The 22358-nt window shown below is 30.1% G+C and overlaps 1 protein-coding gene across 1 annotated transcript in view; it reads left to right on the top strand.

The window, feature by feature from the left end:
* MS3_00002850 (uncharacterized protein) overlaps positions 1-22358 on the top strand; it is a 45841-nt gene that overhangs the window by 4789 nt on the left and 18694 nt on the right. The window contains exons 2-3 of the mRNA XM_035732625.2: positions 13301-14149; positions 15839-16384. Of these exons, the coding sequence (XP_035586982.2) occupies positions 13346-14149; positions 15839-16384 (1350 nt within the window). The 5' untranslated portion in view covers positions 13301-13345. The remainder of the gene's footprint in view (positions 1-13300; positions 14150-15838; positions 16385-22358) is intronic.

Raw genomic sequence — 22358 nt, 5'->3', positions numbered from 1 at the left:
GAGTTCGTGGATGTGCACGGCTGGAGCGTTCTATACTGGGACAAAACAGCAGTTCGGTTCTACCTTTTCAATGATGGTCTAGCTTAAATCGACTCATGAATTCAATCATTAAACTATTACAATTTCCACAAACCCTCATTCTGACAAATGGAAGTGTGTCATCAAAGTATAAAGAGACGAAATTAAATAAAACAAAATATTTATGAAAATCTGTGTAACTATTGTCTCATGATTAGAGCTACTCATCATTTTTTTCTTTCTTTTCTGATAGTCAACAAAAACTGTTATTTTCAAGATAGACAAATAAATTCGATGAAGTAAAACTTCAGCTTAAATATAAGTGAATATGTGTAAAAATTATTTTTCTCACTATTTATATTTAGCAAAATATATTACTTTCAACTAAAAGAAAAAAGAACATAAGTCATGTGTATTTAATAGAGTTGGGAACGAATAATTTGCAGAAATGACAATGTAACAGGAAAAAGAAAAACAATGGAAACTGTCTTTTAAATGAACTCATTTATTATAAGCAACTCATTTAACAGGAACAGGGTTATACGGTAGTCACTGAGTTACATTTTAAGAATGGGGGCTACACGGTCAAACGTAGATTAAGTTCGATTACTGAATGAATTAGATATCTTTATATAATCCATATATAAATATTTATTTTTATTTTTTTATTGTATATGATTAGCCCATTTACTTGTTATGGAATAAATCAATTTTCAGTCCTATTAAATTGACTTTTTTTAAAAATAATATCATCATAGCCTAGACATATTAGTTCAGTCTAAGGTTACCAACGGTTCATTCTTATTGGTCGTTAGTGCCTTATTTTTCTTTTGATAATATGAGGTCACCTTCAATAAACAATGATAAATTATCAGTAAGTTTAAAATTATGCATGGTTTAATATTATGAGCAATATCTCTAAACATTGACTGACAGGTATAAGGTGTTATCAAGCGTTTTTCCTATGTTTTGAGGTGTTTGATTTTATGTAAGAAGTAATTAATTTTGTAGATACTAACAAATATCACTGTTTAAGTATTTTATTAAACATGTTACCCAGCTTCAATAACATAGTTAATTTTTTATGTCAAAACAGAATAGACAGTTTTCAATAGAATGATATTTAGTTGGATGATAATCAACAATATAGTAATAGTCATGCATGAGGGAGTGTTATATCCAGTAAATTGTCTCTAGGACAACATAAATTCTCGTTAATTGAAAGTGATGTTAATGTCTTTCAGAATCTCAGTTGGTTTATTAATAAAAGTGGTAATTTAACCACTCATAAAAGTTATTTCTAAGTTTTAAAAATGTGATATGCACTAAGAGTGTATTTACAGACTACATTAACTGTCCAGTAGAGTGATACTGATTCATTTGTCAAACTGAGTATTAGAAAAATTGATCTGATCAGTAAATAAGAACATTATGAATACATAGCAACATACAATTTAAGTAAATATTTGTCCATTAACCATTCGAATTAGAGGTTAATTCGATGATATGGGATTCATTTTATATAAAATGACGACTCATCTGTTATTCAGTGGTTTGATTGTCTAGTCTACAATAACCAGTAGACGAGCGAAATGTAATTATTTGTTTGACTGATTTAAAACCACAAATCATCACTCATTATCTAAATAAGATAAAGGAGCCAGTGGAATTTCGCTTCAATCTTCCCGTTGTTAATCAATGTATAAACAAGTGTTAATAATGATAGGATTCTTTTAAAAAAATCTTGTAATACATGTTATATTTCATAATAAATATAACCAAAATAAGAATGAAGTATATTGGATAGACGTTTGAGATTACAAACGTACTATAGTGGACGAAGACTTGAGGAGGTTAACCAACTTATTGACTTATGCAAAATACAAAATATTGAAATATGTAAGTCATACATTAAATACATCATTAGCACATCTTCCTTTAGTTGTCCTTCACATACTTCGTAAGGCTATTGTTATTACAATTATTTTCCGTTTCTTTTTCTATTCTCTTCAATTGAATCTTCTGCTGGCATGTATTCCACTTCTGATTGGTGCTACAAACATAGTACACTATGAAATTAGTTGCACTACATTAATAAGCCATTAGATTTGAATAAAACTCAAGAAAAATAAACAATTACAAAATATTAGTAAAATCAAATGTAATACATCGTACATTACAATTCAGGTACAAAACTAAATGGTTGAGTTATATAGAACTGTTCAATGGTTCAGATCATGTGTCAATTGAAGCTGGACAACCACGGAAAACCTGGAAGCACTGGAAGGCCGTTTCTTCCCAGTTTGGGATTCCTCAGCAGTGCTCATCCACGATCCTGCCTCGCGAGATTCGAACCCAGGACATGTGAGTCTCGCGTGCGAGCGCTTAACGTTTAGACCACCGAGCCAACATCCAACAGTGGTAATGTCTAACTTCAACTAATCCACGAAATTGAGCGACACATCCATCATTGTCTTTAGTCACTTACTATCTCACAACAGACCCGGTTGAACTCCACTGGTCACTGCTTCTCATTAGAACTCTATGAAATACCTCTTGGTGGTCTAGCTTCAATTGACTCGTGGTCTCAACCATTGAAATTACTATTATACTCACAAAACCCTTCTCATATAGAACTGTTAAAATCTATTACATAATCATAAGTTGTCAATAAATTCTTATTCATTAATTTTTTTTTCAATGTAAAAGATTCCCATAACTAATTCCCAGAATCCATAACTTTCGATTGCTTGTCTGTAAAGTGGTTTACGCTGAAAAAAAATCAGGTGATAATTATAGTAGATGAAAGTTTGTATAGATTTATGGATCACTGAAATAAAAACACTGGACATAAAGTACACATATTATTTTATAAAAAAGAAAAGACAAACATTTATAGCTGTAATGAAATTAACAAGTTTTTTCTCCATAAAAAATATGTAGGTTTCTTTCAACTTTTCATCATATTCGTTTCATTCGTTAACTTCCCTGAATTGAATAAAGGACTATTTTAATCACCAATACAAATCATTATAATATACACATGTATTACTATTGATTCAGTTGGAAATTCCTTCAGAATGATTTCAGTAAGATAATCATTAAGAGATATTAAAAGAATGAAATAAAACTTTTCGAAACCATTTTAGTTTGTATGTTAGTGCTGAAACATTTTTTATACTAAATGCATATAAACAGCGTTTAAATGTGTATTCATTTTGTACTTACAGTTTAAGTTAAATGATTAAGAGAAAAATTAAATATATTACAGCGAAATCAGATGTATAGTTTTCTTAAAACTAAATAGATCCTATTGAATTATGATTCAGGTGAATGAAATTTCAAGTATACCTGATTAACTTCATTCGGTATTGCTCGCTTGGATTTTCCTATTAATGTTTAAGACTGCAGTTGATCAGTCTGTTATTGGTATATGCGCATACTATGAGTATTGCCTCGATATAGCCTTGATTCACAAGCATTATATGCAAAGGTGGATAATGGCTAGCAGTGGAATCCAGTTTGACGCGCGTTTCCTCCTGTTTGGGACTCGTCGATTGAATATATACTTGCATCACAGATTTGAAGTTCACATCGGGACTTGAACCCGATACCGTTCGCTTCAAATGTCATCGCGTTATTCACTTAGCTAATGAGTCCTGATAACCACTTGCTTGTGCAATGATGCGAAGTTGAAATTTACTTGGTATTGTTTGCTTGAATCTTCTACCTGATTAAGTTCGGTATATCAATGTGTTTTAATGAATCTTGTAAAAACGTTATTAAACTAATTGAAATTAATTAATTTGTTTATTATGGAAAAAACGAAACTGAATTTATTCTTATTTATTCTATTTATTTGCTTAAATGAATTTTTGTACAGTTGAATTCACGTGTTGATCTAAGCTAGACTACCATGATCGTTTTCTTCTAGTATGGTTTCCAATAGTGATCAAGCTTAGATTGACTTGTGAATTCAGTTGTGAAAATACTAAGATCTACACCAATCCCCATAGTGACAATTATTTTTCCATTTATGTCACAGAATTTTATCCCTAAAGATAAGACTTCTAATTGTACATTTGTTAAGGATATTGAGGAATGATTAAACACATATCTCTCAGGATTGCTAGGAAATTTGTGCTGTGTTTCTGTGGTTTTTGAACTTTTAGCGATGTCCGATATTAAATTTTTCGTGCGTCTGTCGATAACTGTGGTAACGTATTCAGTGAAAAGATTGTGTTCGTTAGGTGATAATTCATATAATACAGGAGATCTTTGTGAAATGTTAAATTCCAAAAACGGGCTGCGTGGACGAATAGAATCGATAACATTTTGTGCATGACATTTAAGAGATTTTGAGTTTGGATAAATATGGTTTGTTTGAAGAATTTTCCAGTAGTACTTAGGGTATTTGTGCATTTTAACGCAATTCTTAAGAAAGGTTACCTTTGCATTCACTTCCGCAAGTTTGACAGAATAACGCAGAAACTCATTAAGTTCCTTTACTGTTGAAGGGTCCTTGGAATTTTTTAATGTCTTAATGGGTGTATTCCGTTTATTAAAAAATTCCAAGGACTCTTCAACAGTAAAGGAACATAATTATTCTTGTCATCATCATCACCAACTTTATGAACTTGATATAGCAATTAATAACAGATAACTTGTAATTGTTTGAAATGTTGACTTTTTAAGTAACTGAACGTTTCGACAAAGAAGTACGTCAATGAAGGTACTCGATGTAGATCTGTCTGTTTACATTAGCTTTGAAGAATATAAAAGTAATACAGTTTAGATAAAATAATAATTTTTTTCTATTGAAAACATGTGTGATTAATTTTCAGATTATGATGATTATAGAACAGAATTTATTCACAATTATCTCATTTTTTTAGATGAACTTTTAATGATTATAAACAAATGAATTGCATTAGTTTTTTTTTGTATCCATGGAAACATTGAACGAGTCATTGTTGACATGTATAGTTAGTGGGAAGTTATTAAACATGATAACGTGATTCAACAGCCATATCTTTAATTATAATGTTGCATTGAAGACAATGATATCATGTTATTATTGAGATGATATTATTATTTATACAGTAATTTTTATCCGTCGTTATGATATGACAGTTTATAATTGATCGAATAGTTTGGTTTGAACATTCTGTTGTTAAGTTATTAAACTATCTCCAAGTAATTTGGTGAAAATAGATAAATATTGATTATAGACTGTATTATTAAGTTTGTTTCTACTGTCTTTTACAGTTGCTGGTTAATAGGCCAACTGAATGTAACTAACAAAACAATTGCTTAGACTAGTTTTTTTTCAATGGTGTTTCTGACTTGAAAATAATAAAGAACAAGCACATTTTTAAAAGATAAATCACCTTGTATTTATTATTATGTTCATTCCCTTTTGTTTAGTCACATAAACAATATGTTAACTATTGAGAGGAATAATATCTTTATGTAGAATCATGCACCAATAAATGGAAACCATACATTTTTCAGTAAGAATAGACCAAAATCATAAATGTAGCGTTTGTCAATTAATCATCTGTTAGTCTAATTTACATACTATACCTTTTAAATGACAATAAGTCACAATCAGAATCTATTTACTAAGACATTTTTCTAAGTGAAGCAGGTTAAATTCAATTCCTTTATCATAGAAATTAAGTGGGTATATGTATTTATTCAAAAAAAGTTCACACTATTAAAATAACCTTTTACAAATACGTGGACGATGTTCAATTATTTGACATGGAACTTGTTCAACCGTCATCAATTATTAAAACAAACAAAAAAAGAAACACGTTTAACAGATTTCCAACCAGTAATATTGGTTCATTAACATATTTAATTGAATAGATCATGTTTAAGATGATTTCATAACATGATTTTGTTTCCTTATGACATCGTTTGTCTATTTATTTTTTGTTGTTGTTAAAGATATTACTCTTCTTAATTGGCATAGTTTTTGAATGATTTTCATGTATATCACACAGAAAGACAACTTCTGAAAGCATCCTATTCTTATATGAAATAATATGCCCCCCTCAACCAAAAGAAACTTAATTGATCAGTTCATGAATTTTGTTCTAAGATCATTTAAACAAAAGTCTTAAATTAGATAAATTTCCAACAACAGCTGTCCTTTACATACTTTCTTTTACTTTAGTGGTCTTATTTTAAATTTAATTTGCCAAAAACATAAGTGTAGTACAATTTATGTTTAATAAGCAAAACAATATTCTGTATTCCATTTTTCTTTCTATTCAGTATACTCGATTTATGTATATATTTTCTTTTAGAAAAACTAACATATTCTGCTTTCCTTCTTTTAATTTACTCATCTAACCATTTACAATCTGATGTGTTTGAATTTCCTTCCCTCCATTTTAATTATTCAATGTTCAATGTTTGCTATTTTTTCTATCTTTTAAAACAGAAAAGATAACAGTAAACAAGGTTAAAAGTAAATTGTTTTATTTAAGATTTATGATTTATGTAGCCTTCACTTATGAATATAACAAATTAGTTTGTAAATAATAATAATAGTAACATAACTAATTTATTCAATTTCGTTCCATTTTTAAATTATGATGATAATAATGTCAATACACATGACTGTAATGCTACCTATGTTGAAGAAACATCCAGGCAACTGAATGTAAGATTGAAGGAACACAAACAATGCTTGAAAAATGTTCCAAAATCCTCGGTCGATTTAAAGAAACTTGAAAATAAGTCAGTGATAGCGTTACATGCGTTAGAAACAGGGCACAAGATTAATTTCGAAGGGACCAAAATACTTCAGAAATGTTTTAACACCCATAAAGAAAGATTGACAGCAGAAGCGCTGCATATATGGGCGAACAAGAACAGCCTGAACCGAAAAGATGGTATTCAACTGGCAACTATATGGAAAATTTCGTTTGACAAGTAAATTTGGAACCTATCTCTTGTTTAAACCTGTTTTTAATATCACATGCATCGTTATTATTTTTGGAATGAATTCAATGAGTTTTTTAAACAATACGATTTCTGTTTTGACATGTACATCGATGTTTCATTATCAAAAATTTTCCACCTTGAACTTGAACTTTATTTATTTATTTATTCCTTCATATCAATCTCTTACACATACATACATACCTGCACACTCACACACATACGATTTGTTACTCAGTTAATTATTTCTATGTAGTCGAATTCTTCACATGATTTGTAGTTAACTGAGTCATTTGATCCTATTTTACAAAAAATCAACATCCAAATATGATTGGTTTAACACAGTATAATCCTGATTGTTAAAAGCTATATGTGTCGTTGATAATTTTGATTTTGATTATTACCCTGAAGAAGTCCAGACAAGTTAGCTGGACGAAACGTTGGAATTAGTTATATTTCAATCGCTGAGAATATTTCAAATATAATTTTCACATATAATGAATACACATGTAACTTATTCTTTTTGTGGTGTCTTCAATGATTATTAGACTATAAAATCAACGTGTTTATAATTTAACGGTTGAATTCACGAGTCAACTGAAGCTAGATCACTACTAGAAAACCTGGAAGTACTAGACGGCCGTTTTGTTCTAGTATGGGACTCCTCAATAGCGCAAATTCCACGATACAGCCTCGCAAAATTCCAACCCAGGACCTATCGGTTTCACAAGCAAAACGCTTGTCCTCTTCACCACTGAGCCGGCATCCAACGATGTTAATGTCTAACTTCAACTAATCCACGAAATTAAGCGACACATCCAGCATTGTCTTCAATCACTTACTATCTCACAAACTTGTTTTTTGTTCAAATATGTTTACGTAAGTATCGTTGACATTTAAATTACATGAAAATAGATATTAAAATAAATAATTGCGATACATATATATTATTAATTATTTCATATACTTTCTGGTTATTTTTGATCAGTTCATCTGACATCTTATCTTGCAATAAGCCGTGAACAACGCAACTATCTTGTAAGAGAGTTTTCTTTAAAATATGGTTAAATTATTAAGATTAAAAAGGTTATTTTGATTTTTTAAGGAAGATTTTCAGACAAAACACATTTCAAACTTTACAGATTTATCACACATCTCTTAAATAAGATGATATTCTAGCACACAATGATGAAACCGCTCACTTCCAAAGAAACTATTTATATTAAATACGTATTAATGCCAAAATTGGACTTGATAGATTTAAATAAATTGAGTATTCGGTAGAAAGTTAATAAAAAATATATATTTGCTACATACTAATGAGTAAGAAATTTGTATTTCTGGTGTTTCGTGACTTGATGCAAGTCACTTCATCAGAGTAAATAAATAACTGAATTAAATTGACACAAGCTATGTACTATTTGAACTTGTGTTATTTTAATTCAGTTATTTGTTTACTGTGAAGAAGTGGCTTATATTTAATCAAGGAACATCGGAAATACAATCTTTTTAGCAATTGGGGTACATCAAAAAATATATTTGTCATTAGTTATTTTGAGGTTAACATTGTGAAATGCTCTTAGTTAAACGACTACCAAAAATGGACATGCACTGGATAGTTGTTTTGTTCTGTTAAGGGCTTATCAGTGGCGTGAATACAACATCTCACAAGGGATAGGATCCAAAATCTTTGTTTGCTTTTCATTATGGTGTAGTCACTAAGTGGTACAATCCACACTTATCCAATATGGCTTTTTAACCAGTTTTAACGTATTGCAACTTTTGTTTTGAAAGCATTCAAAATGAATTTTTCCCTACATACCGACTATTCATTTAAACAGTTCTTCGCTAAACAATTGAAAATACCTATTCAACCTTATAAACATCATTATTTTGCAGTGACTTTCACCAAAAATATTAAACTATCACATTTCTATTTCGAACAATAGAAAGTTTTTTTTTCTAGTGGCTATGTGTTATTAATTAGAGTAGCTTTATATTTAAAAGAGTATGGTTATATTGATAAATGGTCTGTTTTCAACTGTGATTATCATTCTGATATGATCAACTGAATGAAATGCGGTTATTAATTATGAACATTTGTTTTGTTTTGGTGAAAGTCTGTCAGTGTATAAATATAGATCAAGGCAAATATTGAATGTATCATTGATAAATTAAAATGTATTTATTATAATAGATGATCACATTAATTGTCAACTGTTTATTGCTAAATAAGATTCATTGTTTGAGATAATATTGATACCCCCTATCAAAGTTAATGGAATATACCATTGTATTCAATAATAATAATATTAATAATAATAATAATAATAGTAGTGTATAGAACTAACCGAGACTAGTTGGAAATCAATTGTCGTTAACAAATAAAGTGGAGATTTAAATGTCTTCTTTAATGTTACCCAATATATAGTCACTTTTCCAGTAGATGAAGACATTTTACTACAAATGTAATCCGTGTATATTATTAGAAAATTTAAGGAATAAACAAATCAGGATAACTTCAAGATAAATTCGTTTATTATTTCAATAAGGTAAGTAAAAGTCACATATTTCATCCAGTAGGTTTAAATCATAAATGTTAATTTTAAAAAAGAAAAAACATTATTTGCAGGATACTATACTAAACAAAGTCGATTACTCTGATCAACACCAAAACGTGATTGTGACTTTGAAATATCAAATAGAAGACTCAAATTGGGACTTCACTAAAACATTCTTTGAAGTGAAACAAGTCTCGATTTATAGAATACAATGTCCAGTTGCATAGACCAATATAAAAAATACCTGTCATCCATGTTACCTTCAAGTATGACTACCAACTTACAGGTACACCATGATGACAAAGTATTTGGTTTTTTATCAAAAAGGAATGAACCAATGGCATAGAGTAAAATAAATGTTAACCTATTCATTTATTGGTAGAGAACAAGATGAAAACAAATTCGAAATAGGTTTCTAAACTGAAAATGAGGTCTACAAAGAGAGTTTAACTAGACGATTATATAATTTTATTCCTTGTTTGCATAATATAAGCGTATTTTTTAGTCACTAACTTCTTATTTATATGTCGATAAGATAGAATTAATAGAATCATCAACCGTCTTTTTATTTTAAGTAATTGCTAAGCAACTACTGTGTTAAATGTGCTTTCCATTGCATAGTTTTCTAGAGTGAATTATTTACATGTGTTATACAAAACATCATTAATAGGATTAACAATCTGTTAACGCAAATGATGTTGATTTCACTCTTTATGTAATAATGTTAGTAATGACTATGAATAATATTTATTCAATTTATGATAATCCATAAGTAAATTGAATCAAATGATTACCCTTGAAAAATAAAGTTAAATGCTTCAACTGGGGCATTAGTTAACCTAGAGACGAGAATTAAAATGATGAGATTTGAAGATTTAATCTTAGTGTATTATTATCAGTTGTCAATTTTGAAGGTCCTCATTTGAAACGAATGTGTATGAATCTAATACACTATTTTAACCTTTAGAATTTTAATGATAGTGTGGTGCATGCTACTTATGTATGTCGATATACGTAGTATGTAATACCAATCAGAAGTGGAATGCTTGTCGTCAAAACAATAAATTGATCTTCCGTACCTGACTTTTTCATTCATTTCAACAGAATGAAATAATTATATCTAAATAGATTGGTTGAGTAATATCTAGAAAAGCTGGAAAAGCTTAGTTGTACTCACGTTACAATATTTTTCTGTTTCAATGTAATCAACAATCTTACATCCGTAACACATAGCTTATCTTCCATTCAAATTTAAATTTAAAACATTACAATATTCATGCAACTGTTGACATTTTCCTCTTTCCAATAAACAATAAATCTCTTCATACTTCAATAGAAATAAAAATTTATATGATCCGCCTATTTTCTTTTTGTTTTACTTCATAGCCCCAATATGGTTGCTTCCTAATTTAAGAAAATTTCGTCATGTTATGTTTTGTATGCTTTCAATGAAAAGGTTAATGCTTGTTAATTAGCCTACAATTAAGAAATTTATTAGTACGTCGTCAACTTCTCTTTTCTTTTCTTTTTCCTTAAATTTTTCTCCATTTTTTTTTGTTTTCTTAAATCAAAATTTAAAATGTTTATAATGGTTAGTAGTTCATTAGATTAACAGAAATTTTCGTGTATTTTATCAATGAAGAATGTTGATGAAATTGATTTTGTTTGTTTAAAATGTCAAAAATAAAATTTGTTTTTCTATATTCATGGTATAAATGTCATTTGGGTTGTGTTATAAAAGAATCGGGAAAAAAAGTGAAAATGTTTTTTGTCTTCTTGAAAACACATGGTTGCTTCTTGTTTTTGTTTTTTTTTCCGTTGTTTATTTGACTTACCATTCCGTGATGGAAAAGTAACATCGAGAATAAGTGAAACTGCATATTCAGAGTTTTGAAATAGAATGATCTAAGTTCCTGATCACCCGTTTATTAAAACAATGTGATCTATTATATATAATTGATGAGAGACATATGGTTCCTGTTGGTGTTCAACAATAGAATGTCATAATTTTCTTCTTGAATTGACAAATATAGAGTAAAATTAATCAATTTTTTTAAATATGGACAATTAGAAAAACTGTATTATATACAAAGTGACCAGTTTGACTCATAAGCATGTTAACAAGTTATGTTAACGATAGTTTTTAAGGAATAGTTGATTTGATTATTGCAGAAGAAAATGATAAGTGAAAATTAAAAGATAACTTTTTAGTGAACTTCATTTACTAAACACCGGAAAATCAGTTCGTCGAAACACAGACTTTTACACTAAGAACTTAAATTAAACTGATTATGTGATTTTCATTTCGTAGAATAAATATTTAAATATATATACGATCCACCGTGCCAAAGATGAATCAATAGTACTACACTAGCAACGAGTAGTAACTAATGATGTGTTTGTCTAGTCCCTCAGTGTACATTAAAATCTATCTATCAATTATCAGGTGTCTTTTCACCAAAAATAATCGTGATTTTAAGAGTATCTGGATAGAGATGAATAAGTTTATTATACATCCAGTCCAAATAAACTCTTGTAACATGTCATGGGGTGGTGTGTGTTACTGATGTCGAAAGTGGAATGTCTGAAAGCGGAAGGTTAAAAAGATCAAATAAAAAAGAACGAGAACAGAGAATCATTGCTGTGGAAATGAAGGAACATTGAAGTCTGAGATGATTGAATGATATTTGCAAAACGAACGGTCAAGTTTGAGACAATTGATTGACATTTTGCAAGTAAATTATTTACTGTATGATTCTCAGACTTTACTAAGATGTTCTGCAAATTTTTTATTAAAATACTTTCGATTGTCCCCACTTGTGTTCTCGTTCGTCACAGTATTAAATTTAAATTTTTTAAAAAACATATGTTAATGGTAAAAAATGTCCTTATTTTTTGAGGATTATAGTGAAAGATATTGTAGTGTACACTAGTACTAAACGTAACAGCATAACATTTATAACTTGTGAACAGACTTTGTATATTGTTTGACAGGGAGAAATTTGACATTTATTTATGCCTGTTTCTACCATAATTAAATTACCATGCTTTATGGGTAACCTACTAAGTAAATTATGTTACTACTAGTTGACAGTAACTATTAATGGTTTAAAATGCTAACTAGATCCTTTTCAATAACAGATAACTCCAGACCAAGCCAACTAACAGTAGCATATGATGAAAATCACGTAAATTTTAATATAACAATAACATTAGTTACTCTAAGCATTTACTGACATAAAATATAACATATAACATAATATAACGATGAGTTTTAGTTGGTTTCGTGATGTGTACACTAATTTATTATTATTATTATAGAGATAATCAAATGTTTCTAATCTGTTATTTAAGCTTTATCACTCGAATTTCATTTGTTCTTTGGTTCAATGAAATGTCTTAAAGTTATTGTTCCATATAGGAAAAACACTATGATGTTAATGTAGACTGGTATTTTATCCATTTTAATAAGATAAGTATTAAGAACGGTATTAGTTTTTGAAAAATAAATGTTATTTGTGGGCTTATTATGATACAAAAAAGAAAAAAACTGAAATATTGTGGCAATTTATCTTATGCTTAATTATATGGTCTTTACTTAACAAGAAAATGTATATTTGTGAAGAAGAGGAAGAAGGAAAATACATTAGAAATGTACTGATAATGACGTGATTATGTAATCAGTTCTATATTTTGACTTCGTTTTGATATTATTCGATAAATATAATTGATCATGGGGTTTTTTTTACTCCTATAATATATAGATTTTTATTATTGGGAATTCATATCAAATAAGAGAACAACTTATAATGACAACATTAACAGAAACAACTTATGCATTTATTAATAATAATCTACAGGATACATCCAAAACTTCAACAGTGAGAAAATATGAATTAATTCAAAATGAAACAAATAAAACAACATGTCATTTTATTAAAGGACCATCTTTAAGAAAATTAAATTCAACTAAAGGGTACTTTTCACGTATACGTAATTCACGAAACGATTGTAAAAATGACGGTATACAGTTAACTCATATTCGATCGTATACACCGGATAATAATAATGATAATATGAATACATTTGAAAAATATTCATTTTCTCAGGATTCATCAATTCTACCAACAGCATCACAATCATCAATATCATCACCATCATCTTCATCTTCACCTCGACAATTGTCACCAATCACAACTCCAAGAGCTCCTTTACTAGGTACAAATTATAAACGAAATTTAAATAAAAATAAAATATTTAGAGATTATTTTGAAGCAGACAATATACTAACTCAAAGCACTCATAACTACTGTGACAGATATGGACTGAAAGAACAATCAAAGTCCCGAGCCCATGTATATCACTGTGGTAATACAACTAATAAACTTCATAGTCCACCATTATCTGGTTTAAAAATGAAAGCAAGACGTGTTTGGAATGTATTTGAGCGTAAAATAAGTAATAACAATAATAAAGGAATAAGTCAAAGTAAATCTGTTGGAAATCTTCAATATACATCGACATTATCACCTGGTTCTGAGAATTCGATAACTAATCATAACGAATCAGATGTCAGAAGCCCAAACATAATGCCGTCAAAACATCACATACAAGTAAGAAATATTATTGCGTTTCTTATGTATGGATAAATTTTTAGTAACTTGCCTAAACCATTGAAAACCAGAAGGAACTAGGTAGCTTATTCATATAAGTGTGTGCGTTCTCGGTATTGTGCATGCACAACCCCACAGGCAATTAAACACAGGACCTCTAGGCTTCAAGGTGATTGTATTATCTTTAGACTACTGATCCGATACCCAGTGGTTTACTTATTCAAATTTATTTAATTCGATATATCACGTAATTATTGTTGATGATTATATAATTTAAAAGTGGTATGATTTAACGTCACTTGTTAAAATTCAATGGTCACCTGTGAGGATATATAATCTCTGTAAACCCTTTATTTTTGATTGGCGAATCAACCTTCTAATTTCTTTGATACAATTATTTATAAACTTCCAATCTTCTGTGCAAAAACCAGCTCATAGTTTAATACAATTTCGTAAGCATGTAAGCTCTACATAACTGACGATTTTTAGAAAGTAAAATTGAGCCTATAATTTCATCATAAAATGAAACTGAATGTAGGATCACAAAAACGTTTATTTCTATAAAATGTAACATAGTTTTCACATATCCAATATGTATTTACTTTAAATAGAAGATTGTAAAAACTGGTTCACATAGGATTTTAAAAGATAGTGCATATTATCAGAATTAGTGACAATGTAAATAGAAGTCTTATTTGAAAAGAAATAGTAGGGGGTAATTTGATTGTACCCTAATGCATATAACAAATTTTATGTTTTATGGCTTATTTAAATTCATTTTTGTATTATTTGCTTGAATCTTTCCAATGCTGTTTAGGACTTCAGTTGATCAGTCCTTTATTGGCATATGTGCATACTGTGCGGATCACCTATATATTGCTTTAAGTTACGAGCATTATAAGCGAAGATGGAGTAGACATCAACTCTGAGATGCAGGTACATCCAGCTGACGAGTTTCAAATAGGGTGAAACGTGCGTCCTGGATTCCACTGCTAGTCACTATCCATCTTTCTTTCCAATAACTTAATTTGGTTTAAATTTTACAACCTATCAGCATTTGTGACGATACACGGTAACCGTAATGAAACAATACACAAAGCAGGTGATAGACAGCGTATACGTCCACGACAGTCCACTTTCAATCTGTGCTCCGTATCTCAAAATATTGCCACTATATTCGAAAGTAAAACCTCTGAATAAATTATTTCTTTGCATAATACAATATTTTCCACCTTTTATTCAGACTAGAAATAATACGATTCAAACACTGATTGTTAAAAATCTAAATGGAAGTTAAGCAACCTATAAAGTAGCTCTACAAATTAATACGTTTTTGATTAAGGTCATGGGTCGATCAATGTTAGATCACCACTGAAAATCTGGAAGCACCAACTAGACGTTAAGAGTTCGCGCACTACGCCAAACGTCCTAGGTTCGAATCCCACACGAAGGATATTAGGTGCGCACTGCCGGAGAGTCCCATACTAGAATGAAACAACTGTTCAATGCTTCTAGGTTTTCAATGGGTGTCTAACATTGATTGATTCATGATCTCAATCAAAACTCAACATTCTCCACAACCCTATACTGAGAATAGATTTTTATTTATTCAATTAATGGTTCGTTTTTAATCTATTTCACTTTCTAAAGTGTTGTTTCTATAGTCTTTTATTTTATTTAATATTTTAGAATGACTACAGTTCCCCTATAGACCCTAAATCAGATAAAAGAAGTATTCTATGTTTTCCACATTCAAAATCATTTGAAATATCAGGACATCTTGATTCTAGCAAGAAATTGAACATATCTCCAGATAATAAACATGTTTGTACCAATATGAAATTACACACAGATAACAATGATAATGAAAAGTATGCAGATATAATTTATTCAATGGGCATAATTCCTAGCCAACCTATTTCACCTTGTATTAATTCTTGTTCCAATTCTGATGATTATACTTATCGTATTCATGAAAATTTTACAGAGAAATTAGTGAATAATTTAATTTCTAAATGTCACAATAATAAACAATGTCAAGAAACCTGCCATCAAAGTTATTTAACATCAAATTTAAAAGAAGATCAATCATCATATACACCAAATTATAAATATGGGGAAAACTGTATTTTCATTTTACCTACTGGATTACCATTTCAAGAAATACGAGAGATTAGTGTTACACGTTCCGAGTCAGGACAACGTTTTGGGATGCGAATTGAGAAATTTGGAAAGGTAATATATAAAACACTATATGCATAGAACTATTCTAGAAGTGATATTACAATATTTTCAATAAGGCACCGCTATTAAAAAGATGAAAAGTTGCATATTCTAACTGAAAGAATACTATCGCCGAATAGTATGATACAAATAAAATTATTTAAGTAATAATATGTAGGTGGTAGTTATAGCTTACTTACTTACACCTGTTACTCTCAATGGAGTATGGGCCGCTGACCAGCATTTTCCAACCCACTCTGTCCTGGGCCTTCCTTTCTAGTTCTATTCAACTGTTGTTCATTCTTCCCATATCTATCTCTGCCACTCGGCGTAATTTGTTCTTTCATTTTCTTCTGTGGTGTTGAGGATTCCAAGTTAGTTATAGCTAACTGACATTAATTCGGATACTAATTTAAACAAAGTAGAACATAATAACTACAACAGCTGTCCACTGCCATTTGGTTTCTATTGACATCTTAACCTATTTTAATCCTTACTGATTACTATATCTGACATTTATAGAACTTCAAGTTTAATTAATATCATTAGATTATCACTACTACGTTAGAATATTGAAAATGGTCTATTTGTGTTGGATTTATGATCAATTCGAAGTAAACAAGTTAGGATCTAGACACTTACAGTTTTAATTACACCTTTGCTTTGTTATACTGAAATCTATAAAGCAGAACAAAACGTCTGATATTTACCCTATCTTAAACGTTAACAACTGGGCATTTCTTGTAAATTACAAATATCAAGTGCAGAACTGACCAGTTAATAAATACATGCACAAACTATACGTGTAAATGAATCAACTTTTGTAACAGATTATTTTCTTTACTGTGTTAAACAATTAACAGAACTAGATTCATTTTGGTGAACATAATCACGTTGATTGAATGTATTGAATGAAAGGTCATCTGTCTTTTATTAGTTCAACTACATTACTACCCCTTTATTTTCATAAAACAAAGTGATAACATTTACAAAAAGGTCAACCTGAATAATCGACAATTTTAAAACTAGTCATCGGAAATATTAATCATTGATATGTTTACATAATAAATAGTTTAAAACAAGTTTCCTTCTATGGTAGTAGGCTGAATATTTCAAAATTGCAAATAATTTATGAAACGGCGAGACTAGAGTTTATGGACAATCTTTGAGCAAAGTTAAAATCACCTTCGAATGTCCACCTACTTACTAGGGTTAAATGATGGTTATAGATTAGTGTGAGGAATTAGGATTTACAGTTGAACATCAGGGTTAGAAATTGGATACAATGTTTTCACCACGAACTGATATCAACTATAATCCCAAAATGGTATTTAGTCAGGTGAATGAACGAATTTCACGCCAAAATCCAAGATCTGCTTTCTTAAATCTGATTGGCTCGTTCATAAATTATGGTCTCGCCTGATGAAAAAATCACTGATCGACTGAAGCTGAAAGTGTGGAGCATTAAATGCTACATCAGAAAATTTTAAAATTAAAGGAGTCTCTGCGAATCTTGAAGATTATGTATTTGATTTCTAGTGAGTTCATAACTGTCCACAGATATTCACTTAACACATTAAAAAATAAATAAATAAGCTTTCCAATATACGTAACTATCAGTTTAAAGGTTGTGCAGGTTGTCAAGTTTTTGATTCAGATCATGAACCGATTGATGTTAGACCACCATGGAAAACCTGGAAGCACTAGACGGCTGTTTCGTCCTTCACTTCTGAGGAGTCCCACAATAGGAAGAAACGGCCGTCCAGTGCCTCAAGGATTTCAATGGTGGTCTAACATCAATCGGTTCATGATCTCAATCAAAAAATTAACAATCTCCACAACACCTAAACTGATAGCTACCATTTGCTCACTGGTGAGTAGTCTCGTGAGAAAATTCTCGGAGTTCTGGTGAGAAGCCGTAACCAGTGGGGTTAATCCGTGTCGGGTGGAAACAAGTGTCTACCTCAGTACAATGGAAGATGGTCGCGCAATTTCGTGGATTGGTCGAGGTTAGACATTAATACCATTGAAAGCCGGCTCAGTGGTCCAGTAGGTTGAGCGTTCGCGCGCGCGAGACTTAAGTCCCTGAGTTTGAATCCCGCGAGCAGGATCGTGGATGCGCATTGCTGATGAGTCCTACGATACGTAACTAATCCATGAATTTGGATATTTTATAATTAGTTTTCAGTTGGAAAATTCATGTTTCTGAGTTTTAGAAAAATGTGAAAATTTCGTCTATATTATTGTCTGAATTTCTAAAGTAATCGAACAAACTGTCATCTCACGTTCCATTAAGGTACTCTGTTTCTGGTTTGATTTGAACAAATCCAATGGATCATTAAATGCAATGAATATATATATTACATTCTGCGTGACTGTAAACAATTAAAAATCGTATTAAAATGACAAATCTATACTAAACGAAATGAAACTGTATTGTTCTTTGTGTACAATCAGATAAACCTGGTTATTTTTCCAATGCCCATCAATTGTGGTATTTTCACAAATAATGCTAAATAAGTTTTTAAGAAAAAAGAAATATTTACCTGACCATTCCAAGAATAGTAAAAGTATTTTTGACAAGACCTTTGGAATATGGTAAAATAAAAACTTTGTTCATTCTTTTATCAAATATATTTTAAACTGTAAGTTACGAGACCTAAACGACAAGTGAATTTTGTGTTTTGAATAAATACTACTGAAAACTGTAGGTTATACCATCTACTGAATTCAATCATCAAATGAGAAATGTTAAATCTTCATTAAATTGTGTTATAATAGCTTATATAATCACTAATAACTAACAACATGAAATCCCTCTATAAACTCCATATATTCAATTATCAAAAATGCAACAAAGCAATACGGATAAATATTTCATAAACTAAACATCAAAAAGATGTTGGTATCAATGTCAAGGTTAGACTTAATGGTTTCAAATAAATTGAGTATTCGGTAGAAAGTTAATAATAGATATATATTTGCTACATACCAATGAGTAAGAAATTTGTATTTCTGATGTTTCGTGACTTGATGTAGGTCACTTCATCAGAGTAAATAAATAACTGAATTAAACTAACACAAGCTTCGTACTATTTAAACTTGTGTTAATTTAATTCAGTTATTTGTTTACTGTGAAAAAGTGGCTTATATTTAGTCACGAAACATCGAAATTACAATTTTTCTACTCATTGAGATCACAACAGAAATCTATATTTATTATGAATAAATGTATTTTGGATTAAAAATGTAGCATTCTGGCAAAGTTCTTACTTCACATTTAATTTACCTAATATTTTCTTGAAGATCTTCAATGAATCGATGTTAATAGAAGAGATAAATGTAAACGGCATTTCTTCCAATCACTTTACAACAAATTACATTTAGTTATTCCTTAAAGATTAGTTCACTTCAATGAATCAACTACAGTAGATTTATTTAATATCAACACAGTCTATTCAGTAGTTGATTGTATCATCATTGAGCATTTTACAAAGCTTCTAGTAATATTAAAATTGTTCTATGAATCATTAAATTGGTATACTGTTTGAAAATATGTAGTTTATAAAGTTTCATATAATGGTAACAATTCCTAATACGTTTTACTTAAATTTCCTTCTACACTCTATTTTTTTAATATTTGTTGTTAACATATAAAATGCACTTATTTTATTGAATAAACGATGAGACTATAATTTATGGACAACATTTGAACGACGCCGACGTGACCATGAGAGTGTCTACTTACTTACTAGAGATAAATGATGGTTATAAAGCAGTTTGAAGAATAAGGATTATGATTCACAGTTGATGGTTAGGGTTAGGAATCAGATTTACGGTTTTTCATCATGAACTAACATCATTTGAAATGCCAAGACGCTATTTGGCCAAATGGGTGAATGAATTTCGCGATAAAATCTAAAACCTGTTATCCTAAATCTAATTGATTCGTCCATAAATTATAGTCTCGATGAATAAACTAAAGATTATCTTTATCTTACTTTCATTTCTTATAAATAAAATGTTAATGGAAACTGTCTTTGAAATGCCGTATACTCAGTCTAGTATTAATCTACATTGAATAATTCCCTTTACATTCGATTAAACATGTGACTTTTTATATCTGAATAGTCAGTTTTTCATGTCAATTATTTTAAAGATCATTTAAACATTGACAGAATTCAATGAATTTTACATAAGCTATTTGAACATTTAAATATTTAAACTATTTGCTTAAAGTAATTTATAATAATAATTTGATGAATGCTTTAGGATCAGTAGTAATGTTTGCTATATACAGAATCAGTTCAGTTACTTTGATGACTGCATTATGATACTATTTGTCGATCATTTTTTAAAGCTGGAAACATCATAGTTTACAGCATATTCGTCAACCTGGATGGTTAGGTAGACAGTAGTTAAACATCCACTGCACATATTCTAATCTCACTTCATTAAAGTTATTTATGATTATTGTTACTAATATTTCACATATATGTAACTCATATATCCTAATCAAATAAATAAATTGCTGTTTAATTTTAATTCATAAGAGACTGATCAGATGCAGTTCTAAGCATCAATAGGAAGATCCAGTAGTTAAGTGGATAAGGCGATGGCGTTTAAAGCAAAAAGTTACAGTGTTCGAGTCCCAGATTGGATTTCAACTGTGAGATGTACGTAAATCTAGCCGACAACTATTAACTAGGTCGAAACGGGTATTCGAGACTCCACTACTAGACATTATCCATCTCAATAATTCCAAGGGTCATTCACCATAATGTTTATACAACCAGAATAAAAGCAGTAGTGATGAAATAGACTGAAAAAGTATATCATGAAAATAAAAACAATTTTTTTCCTGTTATTATAGAATAAGCACACGGTGAAGTGTGTTCTCTTTCTTCCTTTCTTTCTAAAATAGTTTTATTTATTATCATAGATCTTCAACCTATTTATTTTATTCATTTAATGGAAGCATTAATGCTGAATTGCTTAACTACATAAGTTTTTATCAATGAGATATCTCTTATAATATAAAGAAGAATAAGAATAATTTTAGTAATAAGTCTAGTACTTATTAAGTTGTTGTTTTCTTGTTATATCACTTGTTTATTGTCTATACTTGACCCACTGATAAACAAAGCATATCCGTGTGATGAATAAGTTTACTTTATTTGATAAACTTTATTAATAAAAGAATCAGAAATATTGTAGAATAGAAATGAATTCATATCATTTGGTCTGTGTTTTAAATCTTTCTCATGAAAAACTGACCTTTTAGATGAAATGTACTTTAAGAGAATATAAATTATAGTAGTTATGCAGTTTATAAACCCATTGGACCCAAGCTGGACAGCAAAGGCTAAATACGGGAGAGATGCTGCCATACTCTGGTCACGAAGAGGAAAATGCTCCACATAGTCAAGGAGTTGCTCTAATGCTGTCCAAAGTAGCACGAAATGCACTTGTAGGATGGGAATCTCCTGTACCCGAAATCATCAAAGCATCCTTCAAAGCAAAGAAGGTGGGAATCACGATGAATCTTATCCAGTGTTATGCACCCATCAATGATAGCAACAACGACGATAGAGACCAGTTTTACGAGAGGCTGCAATCGATCATCACGAGGTGCTCAGGAGAGGACCTGACTATCCTAGTGTGAAATCTAAACACCGAAGTTGGAATGGATAACGTTGGAAGACCTAGCAGTGACATCTAAAAGAGAAATTATGGACAACACCGGATATGAAGGTATCATGCGATGACATGGACTGGGCGAGAGAAAACTGTATGGTGAGAGATTTATAAAACTATGTGCACTCAACAAATTGGTTGAAGGCCGCACAATATTTCCACACAAACACATACACAAGGCTACGTGGGTCCCACTGGACCACACCACAGAGAACCAGATAGATCATATTTGTATCAATAAAAAATTCAGGACAGTGGAAGACGAAAGAGCCAGGAGAGGAGCTGACTT

The sequence above is a fragment of the Schistosoma haematobium genome, chromosome ZW (assembly GCF_000699445.3).
Source record: "Schistosoma haematobium chromosome ZW, whole genome shotgun sequence".
Taxonomy (NCBI): Eukaryota; Metazoa; Platyhelminthes; class Trematoda; order Strigeidida; family Schistosomatidae; genus Schistosoma; species Schistosoma haematobium.
This window is presented reverse-complemented; position numbering and strand designations above follow the sequence as displayed.